This window comes from Scomber japonicus, chromosome 5 (assembly GCF_027409825.1).
Source record: "Scomber japonicus isolate fScoJap1 chromosome 5, fScoJap1.pri, whole genome shotgun sequence".
Taxonomy (NCBI): Eukaryota; Metazoa; Chordata; class Actinopteri; order Scombriformes; family Scombridae; genus Scomber; species Scomber japonicus.
Genome location: NC_070582.1, coordinates 24,631,204 through 24,653,978, shown reverse-complemented (window position 1 = coordinate 24,653,978; position 22,775 = coordinate 24,631,204). Strand labels below are relative to the sequence as shown.

The window sequence follows — 22,775 nt, the reverse complement described above, 5'->3', positions numbered from 1 at the left end:
TGTTGAAAAAAAATGTCAGATTTGATGCTGGACTAATGAGGCTTGGTTTGACATCAGCTCATCTGGCACTGTCAATATAGCACACACTGAACTCACATTCTGATTGGTCTGTGGTGGCTTATGTAAAGCTTAATAATGGATGATCATTTTAAGTTTTAATGATGCTCTGCCTCAACAATAATAGATTGAGGCAGAGCAGGAGTCCCCCTTTAATTTAACACTCAGCTAGCAGTCTTTCCTAGTGCAGAGTGTGAGTTTGTATTTATGGTAGTGGTTCCTGTGGTGATGAGGGTCATCATTAAACAAGTATACTGTATAACCAGCTGTTCATTAAATTCGGCCACTGGATTCATTTTATGTTTAGATCTATCCAGGAGGACTGATCATAAGGTAAGACCAGTTCTTCATTAGTTCAAGACAATATTTTGAATTTTTTTTAAACTTTATTACATTTTATTCCTTAAGATGTGACCTCTATTCTAAATTATATTAACAAACAGTATATGATTCTTGTAGAGGTGAAAAGTTTGAGCCTTGGATATACATGCCTCATCAGCAACAGTGGGCAAGCTACTTCAAACTGCATCTTTATTTTGCATGTGAGCAACACATTAATTTTTATGATTGATTCCAAGGCCACACTTTGCCATCTTTGAATTCATTATCAAATATTGAAGACCCGCTTTATACATTTCACTCTCAAGTGTCAGAATAACTGATGTGCCAATACAAGCCACATACCCTGGAGGGAATGTTGAGTCAGTTATAGAGGTAGGGACAGTGTATTGAATTGCCCAAGCGTTTTATAAGCCTTTCTCTGACAGAAAGACTCATAAACAGCAATGTGGCCCTACAGAGGGTAGTGAGTAACAACATGCAAGCCATTCATGCACTCACACACATACACATCTGTCTCTCTGTCTTTGTGAGGAACAGAAAAAAACACATTTCCTTAGCTACAATCTCTAAAATTAACTTGAATTAAAGGGATAGTTGGTTATTCTTTTCTTGTTTTGACACAAGTGTGGTGTGTTGTGTAGAGAAACCAGTGCATACATATTTAAAAAGCCCCTGCTGGGAGCAGATGTGGTTAGTTATTGAATCTTGAACCTACTAGAATTTAACGAGCTTATGACACCATCAACCATGCATTTTTATTAGACTGTTTACATGAATGGGTTGGTGTTATTTGACTGGTTTAGGTCTAGAGCTGAAACACTTCAATTAATCGATTTGCTGGTCAGAAGAAAATGAATCTGCAACTATTTAAGCCGTATAACAGATGAATCATTTCAGCCATTTTTCAAGCAAACGCTTATCAAATGTAAGTATTTGCAGCTGTTTAAAAAAACATTACACTGTTAATTGAATAGTTTTATATTTGGACAGCTATTAGATTGAGAACATAACTGGAACAGATAAAATAGTAATTAGTTGACGCTCTATTCAATTCTTATCTTTAAAACATACGTTGTTCAGTTGGTCCTGACAATTTACTTCTTAACCTAGAAATATTGCATGTGGTGTTCCTCGAGGTTCAACTATTGACCTTTTTGGCCCAGTTTGCAACTTTTTAGACCCCTGAACTCTCCCAATATGTCAAATCATCTTGGCATTTTGACTCTGAATCAAAATTTAATTTATTTCTTGTTTTTATAAAAAGGAAAGGTTCAGGTGTGCTTTTTTCAACTAAGAAATATATCCAAAATATTTTCCAAGTACTGCATACCTGGTAAATATCATAATTCAACAGCTCAGCTCTCATCAGGTAATAGAAAAGACCACATAACCCTTATCTTATACTTATTGATTTTTAGATTCTTCTCCTCACCTAAAAAGCAGTCAGTGGTTGGGCTCCGGTATACTTTTCTAAACTTCTGACCCTTTATGTGTCAGAAGACAGCCTTAGATCATCTGGTAAGTTAAATTCTTCAAAGGGAGACCAAGCTTTCAGCAAAAACCCTCAAACTTTGCAACAGTTTCCAACACCCAGGGCATGCCAGTTCAGTCACAACTTTTAAGTATTTTTCTCTGAAAATCTTTGTCTACACTAAACAAGCAAGTAAACATCAATCATATAATTGTATGAACTAACCCTTAATCTGGTGTTCTAATTAATAATTTATAGTCTGAATTGTTAAATGACAGCCTTACAACCTATAACAGAATAAAAACACGATAAACCCATAACAGTTTGAGCCTGACACAATGAATAAAGTATGAGTGAATTAATTAATTTGCTGTTCAAATTTGACCTGATTTGATAAACACTTGAACAATTAGATTAAAAAACAAGATATTTTGATTAACATATCTACTATTCATCACATCTCTGTGGCCCACTTGTAATTTCATATTTTCTCCAGTGTCAGGATTTATCATTTGTAAAGTGCCAATGTGCAGGCTACACCCACATCACCTCCTGCTGACTCTTTAATCTGCTGACTGCATGTTTTCCAAATCTGAACTGTGACAGAGTGAGACTGTAGTTAACTTTAAATTTAGACACTATATAAATAATTAATGATTGTTAATTTATTCTTCAAGTATCTCAACAAAAAAAATGATTTAATAGAGGATCCTGAGTGAGTTTGAAAGAAAAGAACTATATGCATAACAATAAAGGGTAGGCAAGAGGCTCTTCAATGATAGACTAAAATGCTATCACAATATGGACTGACGATTTAGTGAGCTTGCTGGATATGTATTATATTATGAGATTTGTTCACATTTAATTTGATTACATTAACCCCTTTCAGAAGGAGAAGAAGAAGAAGTTTTCTTTAGTTAACCAATTTGATGAATTTTGAAGTTATCTAACAAACTGAACCTACCTTAAAACAAAGTTGTTCCATGTGACATGATAATAATAAAAACAAGTTGATGATAAACAAGTTTAAATGTGTAATTTAGGTTGTGAATATAGACCATTATAAAGGAGTATTTTATAATAAGCATTATGAATGAATGAAAGCATGCCAACTGGAGAACAACATTATTCTTCAGCTGGCATGCTTTCACACCTTTAAATTTATACTAGTGGTGTCCAACAAACACAATATTGTTAAGTTTTGAGAGCATGCACATAAAAGACTGTTTGCTGTTGTGAGTGGTCATAATGGTTTTGCATGCTGTATTGTGGCAAAAAATGTTTTTGTGACTCACCAACCTTGTTTTTTTTTCTTTCATGCTGCTAGCTACCAGATCTCTGAACATTGGAATGTTGGCCCATATATTTCCATTTATGAATATTACTATCAAAGAGTAACTCACAACACGTGCCAAATCCAAACTATACCCAAAGTCTAAGATGGGTCTGATTCTGATGACTAACCATAATACAGGAACTAACCGTAACGCTCTAAATGAGTCAGCACTCATCCCAGAATGAACCTTTATTGAACTAGGAAAGTAAAGGAGAACAAAACAGTTTTAACTTGGGAGTGTTTTCCTGGTGTGTGTGATTACTGATTAAGGCTTCAAACACTGTACACCACACTTGTGCACAATATGGGCACATTTAGGTTGGCTTGGGGAAAAAGAAATGTACAAAGAAATGTAGAAGGAATGAAAAAAATACACCGGGGGAGTAAAATGAGTGGATGGTGGGATATAAAATAAGTTGGGCAGATAAAAAGTAAGGCTGAGAGTGAAATTGACTTTGGAAGTCAGAGCGTAACATTGGAATAGACAGGGGAGACAGAAGTGATGAGAAATATAGAAAAACCCATAAAGTTTCCAGAATCTCTAGGGACTTTTACAGCTTCCATGTGAATCACAAATTAAGACATACAATGTTTCCCTTCCATTGCAGATATTTGTTTCATGTTTCTTCCAACCTTCCATGGAGGAATCACATCCTGGCATAACTCAAGAGATCAATACAGCTACAAGATATGTGTATGAATAGATTTCACAGAACCAAACAGGGATGGCAAACAAATAAAACAGAGGATGTTACAGATAACACCAAACATAATGCAATAATTACACCATGAAGATGAGAACAGAGACACAAACAGATACACAGCAAGATGAAAAGCAATGCATCCAACATAAAAAAGAATGAAACTGGCAAACAAAAACATACAACAGACATTATGAGACATCAGAGGAGAGGATGATGTTGTGTTACCACAAATAATAAATCACATATTCCATATAGCTACCTAGAAAGGCCATGACACAGATGCTGATGGCAAACATGGAGCTGAGGCTGAGGCTGTTGCTGTCCTGGAACATGGCGAGTGACACCTCGCAGTGCCGTCCCCGGTAGCCCTCGCTGCAGTGGCACGAGTACCGGGAAGGAGAGTGAGCCACACATGTGCCATGGCGGCACGGCCGGCTTGCACACAGTGTGTAGACACACACTTTGCCCAAGGAGCTCTCTTTGGTCATGTGGCCTGGAGGGCACCTGAGCAGAGAAAAGACAGGTGACTATAGTGTGAAGCACAGACAAGAAACACTTGGGAACCTGTCAGATAAAAAGAACACGGAATTCTGTAGAGGCATGAGACTTAAGCTGACAGTGTAAAAATAAATCCTTCTGGAGTTGCACCCCTTATATCAGATACGAAAATATGCTCCTTGACGGTTACACAGTGTCGACTGTACTATAACTGCAAAAAAAAAAAAAAAGACAGACAAAGGATCCAAGAAGCTAAGACTGGCTTTGCAATAGTAGTCCCTTAGTATATTTGTACAAAATATCCCTTCTATATCGTATCAATCAACCCTGCTCCTTGCTTTTCTCAATGCTTTGTATCCTCAGGCATGCTGCAATCACAGAATATGGATATCCAACAGCAGTGAAAAGTCCCACACTGTTTCTGAGTCTTAAAATCACAGCCAGAAGACATAGTGGTCCTGCAGAGTTTAAAGGGGCAGCAGATCCTCTGACAGTCACTGCTGTTATGCACTGTTCTCTCAGGTTGACATACTATTAGACATACTGTGTAACAGGGCTTAACTCAGCCTAGCTGCCATCTGGTGGACACTTTCATTCCAAGTGTGTTACAGGAAGCTCTGACACTATATTTGCTATGCAGATAGTATGATATCTGTTATGATAGCAGGGTCTTCATGTGCATCTATTTTAGACATGATGAGGGCAAACTTTTTTTAAAGGGTTTATACATCGTGACTAATCACTACATTCGTCAATAAACTGTCCTTTATAGACTAGTTAGAGGTGTTGAAGAATCATTAATGAAGATCCATGGGTTTCTTGATGAGCTAAAAACCAAGGTGGAGGATAAAATACTGACCACATGGCCTTTTCAGAACTTGGCAACCCAGAAGTTGTTCACATTAATGGCTTATAACCAATCTAAAAAGCATTACACTGTATTAACCATTAATAAAGCCATTATTTACAGCTTATAATAAACCCTTTATAATGTGTCTTTTTAGGAACTAGAAAAATTACTGACTTTAAAATGTAATCATTGCAAACACTGCAATGGTGGACCAAAGAATGTTTTCTCTCCTGTGTTAAAGACTTAAGAACAGATGAAATTATTTTTTTCAAACAGGAGAAAAAAACAAACATTTTAACAAGATCATTTTTTGAAGTTTCTTTTTTCACTGTCATGTCTGTTATTTGGCTAGAAATGTATTTTAATTGGCACTATTTTGCCATTAGTGTTAGCTGCAGTGACGTTAACTATTAGCTGGCTAGCTAGAAGCTAATTAACCAACAGCTACAACTAAGGTTAAGTTGACTGCATAGTTAACGTTAGTTTACTGTAATGTTAGCTATGGTAACAGGGACACCTCACACCTAAGAGTTGGATGTTACCAATAAAGATAAAAAACCACAATGAGTGGGACATTTGGACATTTGTTAAAGGAATGGATAATTTTGTCCATTTAATGATAGCTATACACAATATTATATGCTCTTTGGACACATTTTAATTTTGGAAATTTAAATTAGAATAGTTATTATTCATATTCAGACATTGAATTGGTGCTGTATTATTGAATGTTGTAATTTATTGCTTTTAAAAATATATATCCTTCAGTTGACATTTGGTACTTAGTCAATTGGTTCTAAAACTTTTTCATGTTAAAGACATTAAATTGAACCAAATTTATAACAAGTTGTGGACCCCCATTTGTTAAGATTTTTATACCAAGGACCCCCATCTGAGAAGAAAGTTGTTAGACAGGATTTAGCAGAGAATTTCATCACTCTCTATATGTACATGGGAAGATAACCATGGTGAGTCATTCTTAGTGCTAACTTCTAGTAAATAGAATATTAGTCAAATTGAACCACTCCTCATTTTTATGGGGAGCCCTTGGAAACCCCCCAAGGACCCCTGGGGGTGCCCAAACACTACTTCAAGAACCAATGACTAAGACTAATCTAAATCACCCTTGAGGCCAGTCAGCTCCTTTTTGTCAATATTCCAGAGGGAAGTTCAACATCTCACTTTTCCATCCTTAAGATGTATGTTACGTTATCAGTGAAGGAGGAGGGCATGCTAGGTTAATAAGCATTGTTTATTTATTTAAAAAACAGCAACTATGACTCTGTATGATGCTGTCTTGTTTCATAGGGGACAGAATAAGACCTCAACACTGTAGGGGAGAAATCAGACCTCCACACTGTATGGGACAAATTAGACCCTGATCAGCTGTGTGTAAGTTATTATATAATATGGCCCAAGCTATCCAAGCATATTAGAGCAGTGAGCGAAACTTGATATTGTTGGTGGGTGAAAGTGCTCAGAGAGAAAATAAGAATGTATTGTTCTTATTATATTGCCTCATGAATAATTTCATGCAAAATACTGTAATGATTCGACGATGTGCAGTGCATTAAAAAGACCCAATTTCAGCTCACTTTTTCAATACATTATAATTATGAGTCTCCCTTTAAGTAGTGGACCCCCCTGCCTCATGTTTTACTTTTAGACCCTTCCCTTTGTTTGCCATGATATACGATATAAGATTATTGTAGATTGGAGTAGTCATTTCATTTGAATAAATTATTCTTTCTCTTTAAAATATCTATAGGAAAAATACAGAGTGCACAATTCGAGGGCCAAAGCACACATGAAGGTTCCATTGTTGGCTGAATACCTGAACTTGATAAGATGAGGACGTGACAAGTTTCCACCTATTCAATATTGTGTCAGAGTTGTACCATTATTTTGATATAATCAGGCAATTACACATCCTGACTAATTTCACTGTCTGCAATCTCCTGTAGATAAGATATTACACAATTTATGCCACTCCATGACTTAACACAGGGATGTCTTCAGTATACAAGAGTTTATCTGAAATGTCTGTTGCTCAACAAAGGTTTCTCATGGTCAAATACTTTGCAGCATATACTATCACCATTGTCTTATGCTACCAATAAAGACGCTATTGTCTGCTTTCAGACTGAGACACTGACATTTTTACTGTTTTACTTTTAATTAATAATAATCAAATATACAGTCCTTAAAGACTTAGTATAATGAATTCAGTTAATTATTAATTGATAATTCAGAGGAAAAGCTTATATTGGATTGCTAATGTCAGGGCTGTCACATTTTTCATCATTTAATTTGTTAACTGTTTTTCACATTTCACATTTTCACAACAACAGTTCTAAAATTGTTTGCTATTTTACATCGACATAGTTTCTGTTAAACACATGCAATGAGACTGAAAAACACTATTTTCATTGTACTGATTTTTTACACTAACTTGTTAGCAGCCTCCTCCTTCACTGACAATGCTCATACCTCTAGGATGGAAAAGCCAAATGTTGGACTTCCCTCTGGAATATTAAACAAAAAAATGAGCTGACTGGCCTAAAGGGTCTTGGGACCCTAGGGGTCCTTGAGGGAGTTCAAATGGGTCCCCATAAAAAGAGTAATAGTAAAATTACGTATTCCATGGTTAACTCCCCACCGAAAATTCAGTGATGGAATTCTCTACTCAATCAACTATTTCCTCAGACAAAGTTCCTTAGGACAAAAATCTTATCAAACAGGGGTCCATGGCTTACTTGGTACATATACATTTTGTGGATCTTAATATGAAAAGGTTTGAGAACCAATTGTATAAGTAATTATCAATGGCTCAACTGTCAACTAAAGGACTCATTAAAAATAAGCATCATCATTCTCCTTACTTTCAAAGCTCTTAATGGTCAGGCTCCATCATATCTTAAAGAACTGATAGTACCTTATGTACTTACTAGAACACTGCGCTCCCAGCATGCAGGTCTACTTGTGGTTCCTAGTATCTCTAAAAGTAGAACAGGAGGCAGAGCCTTCAGTTATCAGACTCCTCTCCTGTGGAACTATCTTCCAGGTTTGGTCTGGGGGGCAGACACACTCTCTACGTTTAAAACTAGGCTTAAAACTTTCCTTTTTGATAAAGCTTATAGTTAGGGCTGACCAGGCTTGTCCTGGACCAGCTCCTAGTTTATACTGCTATAGGCTTAGACTGCCGCGGGACTCCCGTAATGCACTGACTCTCCTCCTCCTTCTCTCTCTCTATCCATCCATCTATATCCATTAACATTCATGTACTATTAATGCATTCAATAACCTCAACTTCTTCCCCGGAGTTGCCTGTGCTTTCTCTTTTCACAGGTAATCTGGGATGACAGATTAACAGTCCCGGACCTTCTAACTTCATTGTTGATTTTCATTATGCTTCTCTCTCCTATCCCTTCTCTCTCTCCACTCTATCCCAACCAGTCGAGGCAGATGGCCGCCCACTTTGAGCCTGGTTCTGCCTGAGGTTTCTTCGCGTAACCTGAGTATAAATATCTCGGGATTGTGCTTGATAATAAACTCAAGTGGGACATGTGGACTGATCAAATTTGCACCAAGTCTCAACAGAGAATGTTCCACCATAAGAAACTGTTGACCTTTCATGTCAGTAGCAGTGTGCAGCGTTGTTTGATGTATTGTTATTTATGTTGTTTAATGTTTGTGGGAATGTTGGGTCTCTTTAAAATTAAACCTGAAGAGTATGGTTTAGACCTGCTCTATGTGTAAAGTGCCTTGAGATGACTTTGTTGTGATTTGGTGCTATACAAATAAAGATTGATTGAGATTGATTGACCATAATGGCAATAGTCAATAACCAACATCAAATGATATATTATAAATATGAATTATGATCACACTAATGTAAATGGTCAAAATCTAAATATATCCAAAGTGCCAAATCTTATTCTGTTGTATGTACTTATCAATGTATTAAATGTACAAAAAACGATCCTATTCCTTTAGCAAATGTCTAAATGTCCCACTCATAAGGGGATGAGACAAAATAACTTAAAAAAATAATACTATACATTTTTTCCACAATTTAAAAAAAAGGTTTTAAAGTCATTAAGACATGAGAGAAAATGGATCACAATAATAGTTTTTTCTTGTTCTGTAAAAAACTCAGAAGCCCACAGCGGTTTAAATCATAGTATACTTCACATTTATATTATTTTATCCATCTGCTGTAGTAAATCCATACCAGGTGGTTGTGTGGGTCCTGACATCACCTGTCAATTTGCGAGTTGAGCTCTGGTGTTACTAATTTTACTATGAACAAGGCTGTGGTATGCACCGCTTATCCCTGAATGTATCCAAGTAAATATGTACAGAACGTGTCTGCATACTGTAAGGCCTTAATAACATCATGGGGTATTTATTCTTCATATTTACTGCACCTGCACTCGTGGTGTCTCCAGACGTCTACGCAGACCAGAGGAGGGGAGCAGTGATGTTTCTTGCAGGCCTCTGAAGAGCAGCCGACGGAGACGCCCTGGGAGGAGACCACCTGAAGCCCCTCTGATGACTGCTCCCAATCCAGGGGAATGGTGCGGCCATAAAACCTCAGATCTCGCAAACAGCCTGTAGAGAGAAAGAGAGGAGAAAAGAAAAACAGAGACTTTACAATGCTAAAAGACACACAAAGACAACAGTCCTAGGGCAAAATCTTTTGTGGACACACATTTTACACTGCGGTAGAGGTGTAAACTCAAATGAACACCTGCAGACCAACGTACAATCGCACAAACACACAAACAGCCTCAGGCTAAGCTGTCAGCATGGACTTCTTTTTTTGCAGAATATTTTCTCTGCTGGTTAGTTGGCTCACTCTGTGTGAAGCAAGAGGTTTAACACATCATTTAAATACAGATCAGTCCCACTGACTCACTTTCACACATCTGCTTGAAACTAGTGGTTAAAAACACTTTGGGCCATGTTGTGAAATAAGTACCAATAAGTGTCAAAGATCATTACTGAATCCTGCATGTGTCCACTCATTTGAAAATGTATACAAGTTAACTGTGATGTTCACTCTTGTAAGAACTATATGTTTGCATATGGCCAAATGTTGTTCAAATATTAGTCATCCATTGATTTGACAGATTTTTCAACACAGTCTCATTCCTCTAAAAATAGGTAAACACCTACCAGTGAAGCTCCGGTTGTGTCCTGAGGGAAAAGAGTTTCCAAGCATCACCACAGAAGGGTCAATAATAATCTCCTGACTCTGCCCAGGTGATGCCGTAATTTCCCGTCGTCCTCCACCTCCGTCCAGTCGCAGGGTGAACTCTTTGCCGTAGCGATCCACCTCCACCTCGTGCCACTCTCCATCATCCAGGCGTTGGAACGGCAGCGTCAGGTTGTACTCTCCATCTCCAAGGTTGTAGAAAACAGCCAGCAGACCCTGAATAACCTGAGATATACAACAGAGCTTTGCCAAATTGAAATACACACATCAAAACAGACAATTTATTTTTATGGAATAAATAAATAAATAAAGATGTCTTCTTTTTTTAGTTGTTTTGTTTGGATGGGCTTTACATTTGAGGCATCAAGACTGTTCCTCTGGACTGCATTCAGAAGACTTTTGTATAGCTCCAACAGAATCAGCTGGTAACACTATTTCTTTTAGAGTGGATTTCATGGCTTGGAACGGCTGTATGAAATTGTAAAATGGGGTGACACAAATTCTAAGCTGACAGAGCTGGACCCCTGCCATATTATGCTGTGTTGATGGGCAAAAACAGATCTTGAGCATAACAACATTATGAGAAGTAGGCCAGCTCCCATGGTGAAGTAAAGGAAGCAAAGGTTGGACCAGGCAAGGGTTGAGAAATTTAAGTACCCAGGAAAGGCTCTCTGTGGTGAACCTGCCAGAAAAATGGCATGAAAATTTCAGTAGTAAAAATTAATTTGGCAATTTTGCAGCCATGATGCCTTGCAAAGCTGCCGCACACATCACTGCATGGCAGAAACCGGAGTCATCCCGAAGGGAAGGTATACAAGAAACAACAATTATCTTCAGCAGTTATGGATGAGCGAATACAATGAACTCAACCAATGAGGGGCTCCAATAACTGGAGCTTGTACATGTCCAAAGCTTAATTGGAAACAGTGGGGCACGATAATTCACATTCAGCCCAGCCTGCATTAACTATCGCTCCCTCAGCATGGGCATCTCAAATGCATCTCCCCACTAGACACACACATTTACACACACAGTAAAAGCTGACTCTCACCACTGTCTCATCCTGCCCTCAAGTCCACAACAAAAAATGAGCAAAGGACAAAGGACTCAATCAATAGGAAAAAATCTGATTATACAAACTTGGGGGCTGCAGTGCCCCCAGAGATCTTTGCAATCACCATTAGGCACAAAATGTCCAAGCGAATTTTAAGTCTGAATTTCTATTTTTACTTTTCAAAGTGAAATCACATTGAAATGCAAAAAAGACAAGCTATGATTTTCGAGTTTTACACTTCTTAAAGGTTTCTGGTCTTTGAGAAAGACGTGCATGGCAGTTGCTCCTAAAAAACTGCTTCACAGCTTGTGTTAGATAAATGTTTTCTTCACAGAGACACCATGCTCCTTGGAGAGACACACGCTGTTTATACCCAGCTAGCCCCTTGTAACCTTTGTGTGTAAGTGTGATTATTTATTCAGTGTGCACTCTATCCCATATCTACTCTTAAGAAAAAAAGGCTAGAGAGACAACCCTTTAAATTAGGGCTTGTTGTTGGCAACTAAACCAGGCTTGTGCTCAAGTGCTTCTAAGAGCTTAGAGACAACCAGGCTGAAAATGCTTCAGTGTGTTGCTGCAGACAGACATCAGATGTTTTATACAGCTCACCAATTCAGTTTCAGAAAGGGTTTCACAGAGATCTCTCATCCAACATACAGTAAGGGCTACAGCCTTTTCCTTTTCCTGTTACTGTGGGACTGCTGCATGGAGAAAGGAACACTGTTTTTCCTCATGTAGTGTAAATATCCACAGAAGAACAAGAGATAAGGCAGATGCTTTAAACTGTGCTGTCTAACAAAAAAGAAACACAAACGCAAAGACAGGATGTTTTCAAAGACAGACCAGTGATGTTGAATATACCATAAGACAGGTTCAGTGCAAAAAGCTGACCTGTGAGTTAGCCAAAGTCCTAACTGAGCCATTCACATCCAGCTGCTGCTCACACTCGACATGTCAGTCAATGAGATGAAAGGCTTTGACAGGAAACACGGGCTTCACATTCACTCAGTGATGTGTCAGGCAGGAGAGGAGTGCTAGCATAGAGGTTTGGCAAAGTGAAGTAGACTAGTCTCATGGAGAAGTATATAAGTAAGTGAAGGTCATTTAATATAGCACCTTTCACTTAGCTTAAGGTCATAAAGTGCTTCATAAGAGTAAAATATAAAGAAACGCCCCGTGAAGTTGCTCTGAGAAATACTCTGTGTGAGCACCACTCCAGCCCTGGTTGTGGCAAAGAGAACAGCATGCATGCAGACATGACTTTGAGCTCACCACTTGAAGCAAGCTGTGTCAAAATCCTCCAGCACAGAGCAGGGAATCTTACCATCACTTAAGAGCACTCTGCCCTCAAATTACAGTGCACATAGTTGCTTTCTTGCCATAGTGAATTGGGCTAAAACATTAACCAGACGCAGAAATAACCTTGAATAAAGGAGGGCTAAATTTTTAAAGCAGTCTCTCAATAGCAGCATTCAGCAGACTTACTGAAAGACCTTCTGGAGAACATACATATGTCAATCCCCAGCCCCCTCAGTATCCACCCATATGTCTCCAACCCTGATATTACTCACTCTCAGCCTGACAGGCATTTGTGGCAATCACTGTTCGGGTCCTACTCATAATTTTAGAGGCTTACAAACAAGACAATCAGAGCTGTGAAGGTTTAGGGGAGTGACGAGTTGTGACTCACCTCTAAGCGTAAATATTCATTCTGCTCCTGGGAAAGCAGGCTGAGGATCACACCGGTGACAGCACGTGTTCGTAGTCCAACCTGGACTCTTGTCTGCCGTGCTGGAAGGGACCATAAGAGCTGGAACTGAATGTGGCTCCGTCCATCAAAGGAGAACTCTGGAGCAACTTGTCGATCAAAAACACATAAAGCATGTCCAATTAATTCAGCTGTCAACTGGGAAATATGCGAGCATATCACGGTGATGGCACGCTGTTCTGCTAAAAATCACTTTATGTAAGGTGGGGTTATCTTCCTATAGCAGCAAAGTGACGCTTTAGAGCACAGAATTTCCCACATCTCCCATTTGGATTGTATACTTTGTGAGGCTTAAAATCCGTAATTCCTTTGAGAACTAAAACACACTATACTTTCCCAGAAAGGCTTACGGATAATTAAAAGCAATTTAATATATTTACCTTGGTCACACTGTGGCCCTGTAAACCCCGGTTCACACAAGCAGTTGAAAGAATCCCATTCACCATGACAGTGCCCCCTCTTGCCACAGGGACGAAGTTGCTCCACGTTGGTGCAGTGGTCATCAATAAGAGAACAGCCTGGCACAGTGTTGGAGGATTCAGCTGGGGAACCAAGGTCATATAGCTGAATGGAAGAAGAACAGCAAAAAGATGAAAAAAAAAAAATATGAGAACTCAGTGAACTCAGTGAAGGAAGAAAATGAAAGGGTGGATGTCCTTGTAATCATAGTAGATGAGTAAAAGGAAATGTGATTACAGAGAGAAAGAGAGAAATGAAGGTTACAATATTGTAACCCTATTTTCATTAGCACAGGGGGAGCTCTCCACTGGACTTCATGGGTGATACTCCACTCCAATCACTCACTGAACTTTATATTAATGTAACTGACCAATAGGGAGGTGCCTACCAGAATATGTATGGAGCCAACAGTATATAATGCAGTGTGCCCACCATCCAACATTCCCGAACCTCTTCAGTGAGTGGTGTAAAGTGGAGGATTCCACCTGTGCTAATAGAACGAGGGTTCCAATATTGTAGCCTTCATTCAATCTCACACCTGCTGCTCCCTCCACTGGACTCTATGGATATGGTGGGTGGAACCCGATGAATGAATGTTTTGCCACAATGTATTATCCGACCCAGCCCCACTGATCCTGGCTGGAAGCTAGAGGTTAGCCACAGCGGCCCATCTAACGTTTATAGCCTAGGCTGCCACAGCAAAGTAGGGGGGCCCAGCCAACCCAGATAATACACCGCTGAACTGGATGAGGCTATGGCCTAACCTTGCAGGGGTCTACTACCAAGCAACAGACCTTCTGCACACCTCATTCCCTGGGTCATCAAGGAACATAGGAAAAATGCAGGTGTATCATGCCCAGATGGGGGTTAGGTGAAACAGGTGACACACACATGCCCTTTTATTCAGTCTTAGGTCAATCCAGCAAGCATGAAACCATGAAAGGGAGCCTGACATATCCAAGAGATAGAACCATATGAAAGGCTGGCAAAAGCCATACCATCCCTGTAGCAATGAACAGTGCATCTGACAGGGGCCATGCATTCAACAAAACATGCCAACACAGGAACTGGGAAAAGCCAATGCAGTTTTCACCTCCCTATCACACACATGGGGTGGAGGGCAAGAAGCATTCAGCTGAACAACCCTTGACCTGAAAGAACGCTGTATGTTTTTGGGAACAAAGGAAGAATTTGATCTGAAAAGCAATGGGCAAACTCGATATTTGCTTAAGAGAAAAGGATTGAATAACAGGCATGCTTCCTTTTATACTGTGACTCTGAACATATTGTGGTAGGCATGCACTGATTGACTTTATGCAGAGTTCAGAGAGCAAATACATGTGTGTGACTGAAGAATAGTAGCCATGGAGTCCAGTGGAGTATGTAAGGTAGAACTGTCTTATTAAATATGAGACATTACAAATTGTTGTCTGATTGCTGATTGTTTAATGATATATTGTTGCTTGATTAATCTATTCTTGAAAATATATATATATACATGCACAGGAAAATGTAAGTGTCACTGCCGCAAAAAGAAGTACAAAAGCAATCCACAACAAAATCTCTATTTCTCTGTATTATATAATCATATAATATTGACAGGAGCTTTAGATACTTAAGCATATTATGGTGATCATACTGAACTGTTTAATACTGCAATGCTATATTTTTACTTAAATGTGATTCTGAATGCAGGACTTCCACCTGTAATACATTATGGTTTTACTGTCCACTATTGTTCTTTTTGATAAACAACTGCACTCAAGTATACTTATTGCTTGTCTGCTTTCAAGGTATTGAAACAGCAGGAATAGAATAATTCCACTCTGCAAACTCTCTATAGCTGCATACTGACTAGACAGACAGACAGACACAGTGAGGGGGAATTTGACCAGAGGAGAAAGTGATGACTGAGCGACATTAGCATTCATCAGGTTTTCCAGCGTAGCCTTGAGACCACATTTGCATTCCTATTGAAGTTGACTCCTTCAGCACCTTTACTGCTGGTTATCCAAACTTAAAGAATAAAAGGGAACAATATACCAATCTATTCATCTGTCTGTGTATATTGTAATAATCCCAGCTTGTTCCATACCATACCTTGCTGTCCACAAGCAGGTTCCTTATACATCCAGTATAATGTTTGTGCTGCAGCTGTGGGTATTCGTATGATGTGTTCTCATTGACCCCCCCGAGCTGCAACACAAGACTTCTGTTCAGATACCTGGGAAAGAAAAAGCAAATCTCAACATACAAGTAAACGTTGAAGAAGATTGTGAACAGAAGAAAAGGAAACAGGCACTGTGTAAGTTCTCAAGGTTACAATTCAAAACTCTTAAATGTAAAGAATCACACAACACAAGCAGATAGACATACAACATAAGCTGTCAAGGTTAAAATTCATGGTTTCATTCTTTTCTGGCTCAGGCTGTCATCACTGTTTCTACTTTCTGACAAAAAATGTGACATCTTATTATTGTGGGTTTTTTTTTGGTAAATAAATGCATGATGGGTAAATTACCTTGGCTGGAAACCATCAAAACACAAACTGATTTTGCACAGCAAGATAGATGGATACTTTATTGATCCTTAAAAGGAAATTACTTTGTTGCTGCTATAAATTCACAGTCAAGAAAACAACAGAAGACATCTAATACTGAACATCAGACATCCAAAACTAAGCACACATATACTAAAATAAATGACCATGATACCAGATTGTACTAATAAAGCAATACAAATATATTTTACATATAATCACATACACAGTGTGCAATATGCAATGTGTTTGTTATCTAAAAATATATTAAAAAAACCCTCTTTGGTATTCTCAAAACTGGCTACACAAAAGAGATAAAACACATACAGGATGTTCTTCGATGCTAATTTAAGCATGTTAATTAGAGTATACCCTGTTTGATGACAATTTCTGTTACCCAATCAGTTAAAACTCAAACTTAACATTTTTTAAAAGTAATCAAAATCAATAGCAAGTACATTGCTCAATATTCTAATTACACAACAAAACAATGAGTACAGTAGCAGGCCAACCTCACGATGGCAGAAAACAAACTCAGCTTTGGCAAAGCAACATTTGTATATCAGTCAGATAAGATTTGTTGGCATTTTAAGGATTATATTTGAGGATTTTATCAAGTTGTCTTTCCTCCAGAGAGAATGGCTAAGTACATGGATAAACTGAACATGGTGAGCTAAAAACAGTCTGGGTCACAAAGTGAAGTTTGTTTATGAACACCATTTTAGATGTTCTGTTAATCAACTATCCACAGAAAAGTAATCTTTAACAAATGTTTGTAATATACATTACATACACACAAACACACTCACACACACACACACATACGCACTCACACACACACACACACACACACACACACACACACACACACTCACACACACACACACACACATACGCACTCACACACACACACACACACACACACACACACACACACACACACACACACACACACACACTCACACTCACACTATCTCTCTCTCTGTCTGTCTGTCTGTCTGTCTGTCTGTGTAGACATTTAGACTGAGCAACTGAAATTAACTGCCAACACTTTGATGAGTCAAACAGGAGAGGAACTTATTTCCAGTGAAACCTGTAGATATGTTACGTCATGTTCTTGTAATTCGTTGATGATCTAAACTTTGACAGCAATATCAGTGAAATAGTTGACAGACTGCACAGATATCTAAAAACATAATAATACAGTCAATAAACTAGAACTACAAACACAAAACAGAGACACCTTTTCCTCATCAGTTTTCTCCACTGGGTGGTACACTAAGACCACAAATGAATCTGGATGACTGCAGAGCACAAATGAGCCAGCTGCACACACACACACACACACACACACACACACACACACACACACACACACACAGTCATGGTAGTTAATGAGGGGGCAGCATGAGGACAGAGCATGTACAGACAGCGTGGAGATTTAGGGTTGAATGAGAGAGGAACAAGGTGCACATGTGGGTCGGCAGATCAAAAAGAATAAAACATAGCCAGACCAAATTACACACATCTATAGATGAGACTTGTGGCTACATTTTGACGTTTGAATGCAGTCTGTAGCTGAAAGTATGCAGGAATAATGTATGTATTTTGGAAAGCCTGAAAAATAGTCAAAAATCACACATTTAAGGGCAAAATGTGCACTTCCTGTTGGATTTAGGTCAGGGGTGTGAGTGCGTGATTTGTAGGTCTTGATAAGACAAACAATTGAGTTTTAGTTTGATCTTTCTACGACATTCCTATCAGATGTAGTGGCCATTTTAGTGTTTCTAGGTGGCGCTAGAGAGTACATTTTGGCACTTTTGGGGTTAATTTTTCCATTTTATCAAATTAATGGCCAGCCCTGATGTGCTTGGTGAATTCAGTCCGTCCTGGAGCATGTTTAGATGGTCAAATTTAGGGTCAAAGTGGCATTAGACTCTCCTCCCATTCATTGTCTCATTGACCTTTGAGGGCTTCTAAAATCCAAAACGGACGAGTAATTAAAAAATTGTTCAGAACTTTTGTGCAGCAGGGTGTGCTAAGTCAGCTATTAAAGTTTGAAGCCGTCACGATGAACGCCCTCAGACAAGATAACGTTTGTAGGAGGCCAAAATTCCCACAAATTGTACATTTCCTGTTGGATTTAGGTCAGGGGTGTCAGCGCGCGATTTGTAGGTCTTGATAAGACAAAAAATTGAGTTTTGGTTTGATCTTTCTACGACATTCCTATTCCCTCTTCCTATTCCCTCCCTCTTGCCTTTCGGCTCGGTCCCTAATAATCAAGTAACAGGAGCATTAAAGTGACAACAGGTAGTCTATGCTTGGAAACAATGGTCCATGAGGGCTGAAATACTATACATGCAATAATATTCCTTATTGACAGTATTTAAATATAATATAAACCTAGGTATTGCATGTCTGTACCTAGAAAATCGTATTCCTTTTTCTATATTTTCCAACCTTGCAAACTGCTGCTACTTTGACTGCTGATGTTCTGCTGTATGATGTATTGTTTACCTCTGTGAGGCCATGGGGCATTTAGACATGGTAAAAACAAACAGAATACAGGCATTCACAGATCAATAGTCTTCTAGTTATTGTGGCCAAAAAGGAATGTGTTTAGAAAAAGGTGAGGTCCAAACGCCAGTCGACAAAGAGAATACATAATTACATAATAGGATCCATCTGTGAATGGACCCCCTCAGACACAGCTTCTCCTAATGGAGGAGGGCTCTCACTGTGTGGAAACAATAGTCAGAGGAATAATGACTACTGTTACAAGCTGAAAGATAATGACTATATAAGTGAATGCCCTATACTGGAAACATATGGCAAGAGAATATATAAGAGCCATATTATCCAGTTCAATTAATAAAGATGTGTGTACTGTATGTCAAAACATTATAGAGAAATTTCCATACATTGATACTGTATGTGTCATTGATTGAGTAAAATTAACAATGCCATAATCAAAATGCACTAATAACTGCTATATGTAAATGGAGGGCTCAAACTACTCAGTTAATAGAAAAATAAATATCCAAAACAGGAGTTGTCTATAACAGGGATGAAATTAATGAAGAGCTATATTAAACCCTCTTAAATAGTGTGAAGTTTTTCAAAATAGCATGGCAAAATGTAAGTCAAGAATAAATATATTTACACAATCTAAATGTAGAATCTAAATATAGTAAAGAACCTAAATGATTATAAGAAGCAACCAAACATCAAGGAAAAGGAAAAGGAGAGGAAAAGGATGTAGAGCTTCTATACCCTGAAATTTAAGGGAACATACATGATCTAAGTGTCAAAGAAATTTTTCATCTTTATTCTTTAAACCCCCTTTATGTTTAGAAATCCTCGTTTTTCAACTCACATTTAGTTTTACTCACATTTCAAGAGATAGACCGCATATTTGTATTTTTTAACTGATCTTGAAGTGATACTTTTTTCCATATGGGGATTTAGAAAAACTATCTCCTCTAATCCTATAACTATAGCACAGCTCAAAATGGGGAATTATTACCTAGTAGGTTAGGCAAAAAATGTTGAGGATTACATACCTGTGTGGTAGCCAATACAATTTTTCGAGAAGTTAAAGGTCTAATAACTGTGTCACTTTATCCTAACTATAACACAATCATTCTAGCATCTACTTCTAAAATGACACATATTACACACATGATTACACATATCAATAGCTTGTTCTTAAAACACGCTGTCCATATATAACAGAATTTAGGTGTATACTGTCTCAAATTCATCAACAGTGCCAGAGAATATGTGAAATATGTAATCTATAAAACAAAACCAATAGAAAAAAGGGTTATTATACACATATCCATCCTCAAACTTTCCCATGAATAAATTGGGGGAACATGAACTGCCCGTACTGCTTCCCTGCAGTTAGAAATAATCTTCAAATGTAAAACATGGGTTAGAGTTTCTTCTGTGAGGAACATTTGTGTAGAGGCTTACAATGTTCATAGTGAAATGTCTCTCTTTAAGATCCTGAACAGAAAACATTTTAGGAAGTCAGGGGTGTCTTTCAGATGAGAAGGAAGCTGATACACTAATTGTTTCATATACAGATCTGCACATTGTGATATGGGTTCCAAGAGACACTGGTTGCCCCAAACTATAGTGCAACCAAGGGACTGATTCAATATATGAGTTGTGAATTTTGGGAAGTGTATAGAAAGCGGATTATCTTTAGCTTTACTAAGAAATGTTTAATCTGGTGTGCAGATTGATGAATGGGGTAACAATCTAGTCTGTAAAACTAATATTTATATTCTATAAGCTTCCTTATTGTGAACTACTGAATCTCCTTTGTCAGAACTTGTTATAGCAAAAGGATCATTGGACAAGCTATCATGTTCTGTACGCTCTATGAAGGATAAATTGGAGAAGGAGCCTTTATTCTAGTCAGTTTTGAACAAAAATGAAATCTCCTGGTCTACTATTCTATAGAAAATGGTTACAGAGGGATTGCTGACTCGGGAAATAAAGTTACTTTTATGGTTTGACACATTGTTGTTCCTCAGACGAGGACCTGCTACTACCCTAGAGCTTTAGAGTCCAATATTGATGCCAGGATTCCTAATCTTCTACAGAAATATTCTTCTGCTGAAGCAGCCTTTTTCCATTTCAGAGTGAATGATCTTAAACTTCAAAGCTCCGAGAAGCTCAAACAGGATTTTAAAATACTCATAAACAATTTACTGGACTCTAGCTACAAGCATTGTTTTACATCTGCAAACAGAGAAATAAGGGTTTCATTTCTGTACCTAAAGGTACTTTAGGTACTTTAGGTACACCTAATTGGTCTGTGTGGCCTAGGGATCATTTCCATTTCTAATGTGTGTGTGCATTTTTGTTCATTTAGCTTTATATTGCATTGTTATTATGCAAATGCTAATTGGATAGTTTTAAAAAATAATGTTATAGGATCATGATATGTTTTTTCTATTTAAATGCCAAGAGGCTATCACCCCCATGTCATTATTTCAAAACAACAGCAATGGTCAGTGTTCTGAGTTCATCCTCCACTGTGTTGCTGGGCATGAAGTTGTCCTGCTTTGTTAAACTTGTCCATGCATTAACTAATAATTTTTTAAAAAGCTGGAAATACATATTAACAAAGAAGCAAGGAAATTCAGGTGTAAGTACTGAACCTTAACATCTCTGTTCATGCTACTGTTACCTAACTAGCTAGAATGATTTTGATCTTTTAATTAAGTAACTTTGTACTTTGTGACAGGATACTTTTTATTTCAAAGTGACTTTGTTCATTGTATCAATTAACTGTGAGTGCAGCAAAGTGAAATGCTTCTACTTGCCATCACTTGATTTTATTTTATTCTAATCTCACTTTTTCAATTATGAGTTTACTGCCACTTATTTTAACTTTAGACAGCATGTGTGTAGACAAACACATAACGGTGGTAATACATTGGACCTTGTGTTTACCCTGGGTGTAAAAATATCCTCTGTAGAATTACTGGATATGAATATTACTGGATTACATCATCTGATCATAAATCAACACCTTTTAACAGCAAATCATCAGTTATTAACACTCTGTCACCCTGTTCCTTGTGTTCTTGAATAAGCAAAGTGTCCCAAAGTTCTGCACATCAAACCACTTTAGTACACTATGGGGATATACAGTCTTGTCATGCTGCCTCATCAACACTTCATACCACACCTCATATTCTGTATCACACGACAGGATGGACTTCCAGACACACAAGAAGAAATAACCATGTGTTTTATTAATCTATTAAGCTCTATTTTTGTGAAGCTACTATACCTCACATCTCTTCTCTCATTTAAATATAGTTCTTCAAACTTTCCTTGTTTACTGTATAGTTATGTTGTGTCTGTTGGCTGATTGCGTTCTTGACTTGATTTATTCTTGTTGACAGGTCGCTCATGGAAAAGAGACCTCAATGAAACTACCTAATTAAATAAATAAAATAAATAAATCTGCTTGTATTCATTAAATGTCATTGAACCTCTTAAGGTTGGGTCTGCAACCTCAGAAAGAAAGCAGCCTTGGATAAACAACAGTATTCACAGCCGTAAAAGGGAATGAAAGAAAGGACTTCTAATTTGAATTATGACCAAAGATATTGTCCATACTGTTGGGTCCTGTTTGCCTTCGGGTTTTAACGGTTCCTTGTATAATGGTTGTGTCCCTGCTTGTGTGAAACCACTGTTGAAAAAAATTGTGCTTTCCCCCTCTCAAATACTCTATATACTTACTTCCAAGTTGCCTTTTATATCAATTTTTTTTAGAAAAAAAGTGTCCATGCAATTTCTCTTTTTCGTTTTGAAGTTTCAATCTGGTAGTCTTGAAGTATCACAGCACTCAGACTGCCCTAATGGCTGCTGATGATGGCATGTGCTCTGTCCTGGTACTCCTGGACCTTAGTGCAGCCTTTGACACAATTGATTACGGCATCCTGTGA

General features: G+C 38.0%; 1 protein-coding gene across 1 annotated transcript in view; it reads right to left on the bottom strand.

The window, feature by feature from the left end:
- Positions 1-22,775, bottom strand: part of LOC128358824 (neural-cadherin-like) — a 93,383-nt gene that overhangs the window by 3,427 nt on the left and 67,181 nt on the right. Inside the window, exons 26-31 of the mRNA XM_053319218.1 lie at positions 15,861-15,984; positions 13,682-13,865; positions 13,224-13,390; positions 10,440-10,704; positions 9,689-9,872; positions 4,170-4,414 (exon numbers count right to left, since the gene is read on the bottom strand). Of these exons, the coding sequence (XP_053175193.1) occupies positions 4,170-4,414; positions 9,689-9,872; positions 10,440-10,704; positions 13,224-13,390; positions 13,682-13,865; positions 15,861-15,984 (1,169 nt within the window). The remainder of the gene's footprint in view (positions 1-4,169; positions 4,415-9,688; positions 9,873-10,439; positions 10,705-13,223; positions 13,391-13,681; positions 13,866-15,860; positions 15,985-22,775) is intronic.